Consider the following 1,520-nt stretch of genomic DNA (forward strand, 5'->3'; position numbering starts at 1 on the left):
TACTGGTTTACTTTGTTTTCTTCTGTCTATCTTATTGTTAGCAAAATCACTTTCCATTATTCAGTTTTGATTATCAGTAACCCGTGTTCTTCTAAATTAAAGTTTTGACTGAAATTCCACTTTTTGGTTAAAAAACAAAGTCCACTTCCTTACAATGGATTATGGCCTATTTGGTCAAGTACCCTTCCATTTAGGAAAAGCTATATAAAGAAATATGTGAAATTGTAAGAGCACCAGAATCGACGGGAGAAAAGAACAATAAGTTGATAAAAGAGGAGCATTTACAGAAAATGTCATATTTAAAAGCAGTGATATTAGAAGGTCTTAGGAAGCACCCGCCATCTCACTTTTTGTTGCCACATAGGGTGGGAGAGGAAATGGAATTGAGCGGCTACGTCATACCAAAGAATTCTATAATCTATTTCATGGTCAGAGAAATGGGTTTAGACCCAAAGGTGTGGAAGGATCCAATGAAATTTAAGCCAGAGAGGTTCTTGAATACTGATAGAAATGGCAAACCGTTTGATATAACAGGAAGTAAAGAGATCAAGATGATGCCATTCGGTGTAGGGAGGAGAATACGCCTAGGCTATGATTTTACTCTACTCCATTTAGAGTACTTCGTGGCTAATCTAGTTTGGCATTTCGAATGGAAGCCTGTGAAGGGAGACGACTTTGATTTAACTAAGGAATTAGATTTCACCTTTACCATGAAGAATCCATTACGAGCTCGCATTAGTCCCAGGTTGGACTGATTGTTTCCAAGATATAGTTATAAACTAGTGTATGAGTTTTTATGACAATAAATAAAACTCCCTAAATTATTGTCACAACCTAAAATCCACTAGTTATGATGGCACCTAACCCAACCCGCTAGGTAAGCCAATTAATAATTATCCAATTCTACTAAAGTCAACCAATAAATTAAATAGAGAAGTTAACTGGATTTTATACATTCTCCAAGGACTAGTAGTACAAATCATGAGCTTCTAAGAATAGAGTTCACAAAGCCGATATGAAGAAAATACATCTTCTGTTTGAAAAGTACATAAACACAGTTTTATAAAGCTAAGGCTACCATGAACAAGCGGCAGCTACATCAAGTATGAAGGTACACCTTCAAATCCAGCAACCATCGAACGCAGCAACATCGATATTCGGGATCTGCATGCAATGTGCAGGAAGTGCAGTATGAGTACAACCGACCCTATGTACTCAAAAAGTAACAAACCTAACCTCAGGTTGAAAGTAGTGACGAGCTGGAATATAGGTCGGGTCCAACACCAATATCCAATAATAGTTCATAACAATGTAAATCATATAAATAAGGAAGTAACTCAGAGATAAAGTGTTCAGCTTTTTCACAGTTTCCCAAAATAGTTCCGCCTTTCAAGAGTATCCGTGAAAACTCAAATTCTTTACTGAAAACGTTGTGAAATATGAGACAGTCCAAAACCCCTTTTCAAAATAAATAAGATGTTTCATTTTCTTTCCAAATAGCAAGTGTGAGATACCTCTCT

At 36.4% G+C, this 1,520-nt stretch overlaps 1 protein-coding gene across 1 annotated transcript; it reads left to right on the plus strand.

The window, feature by feature from the left end:
- Positions 1 to 290: 290 nt before the first annotated feature.
- LOC104213800 (cytochrome P450 89A9-like) lies at positions 291 to 755 on the plus strand. Its single transcript, XM_009763349.2, has one exon. The coding sequence runs from the start codon at positions 291 to 293 to the stop codon at positions 753 to 755; it is 465 nt and encodes a 154-aa protein (XP_009761651.2).
- Positions 756 to 1,520: the final 765 nt, after the last annotated feature.

Source organism: Nicotiana sylvestris, chromosome 4, assembly GCF_000393655.2.
Source record: "Nicotiana sylvestris chromosome 4, ASM39365v2, whole genome shotgun sequence".
Lineage (NCBI taxonomy): Eukaryota > Viridiplantae > Streptophyta > Magnoliopsida > Solanales > Solanaceae > Nicotiana > Nicotiana sylvestris.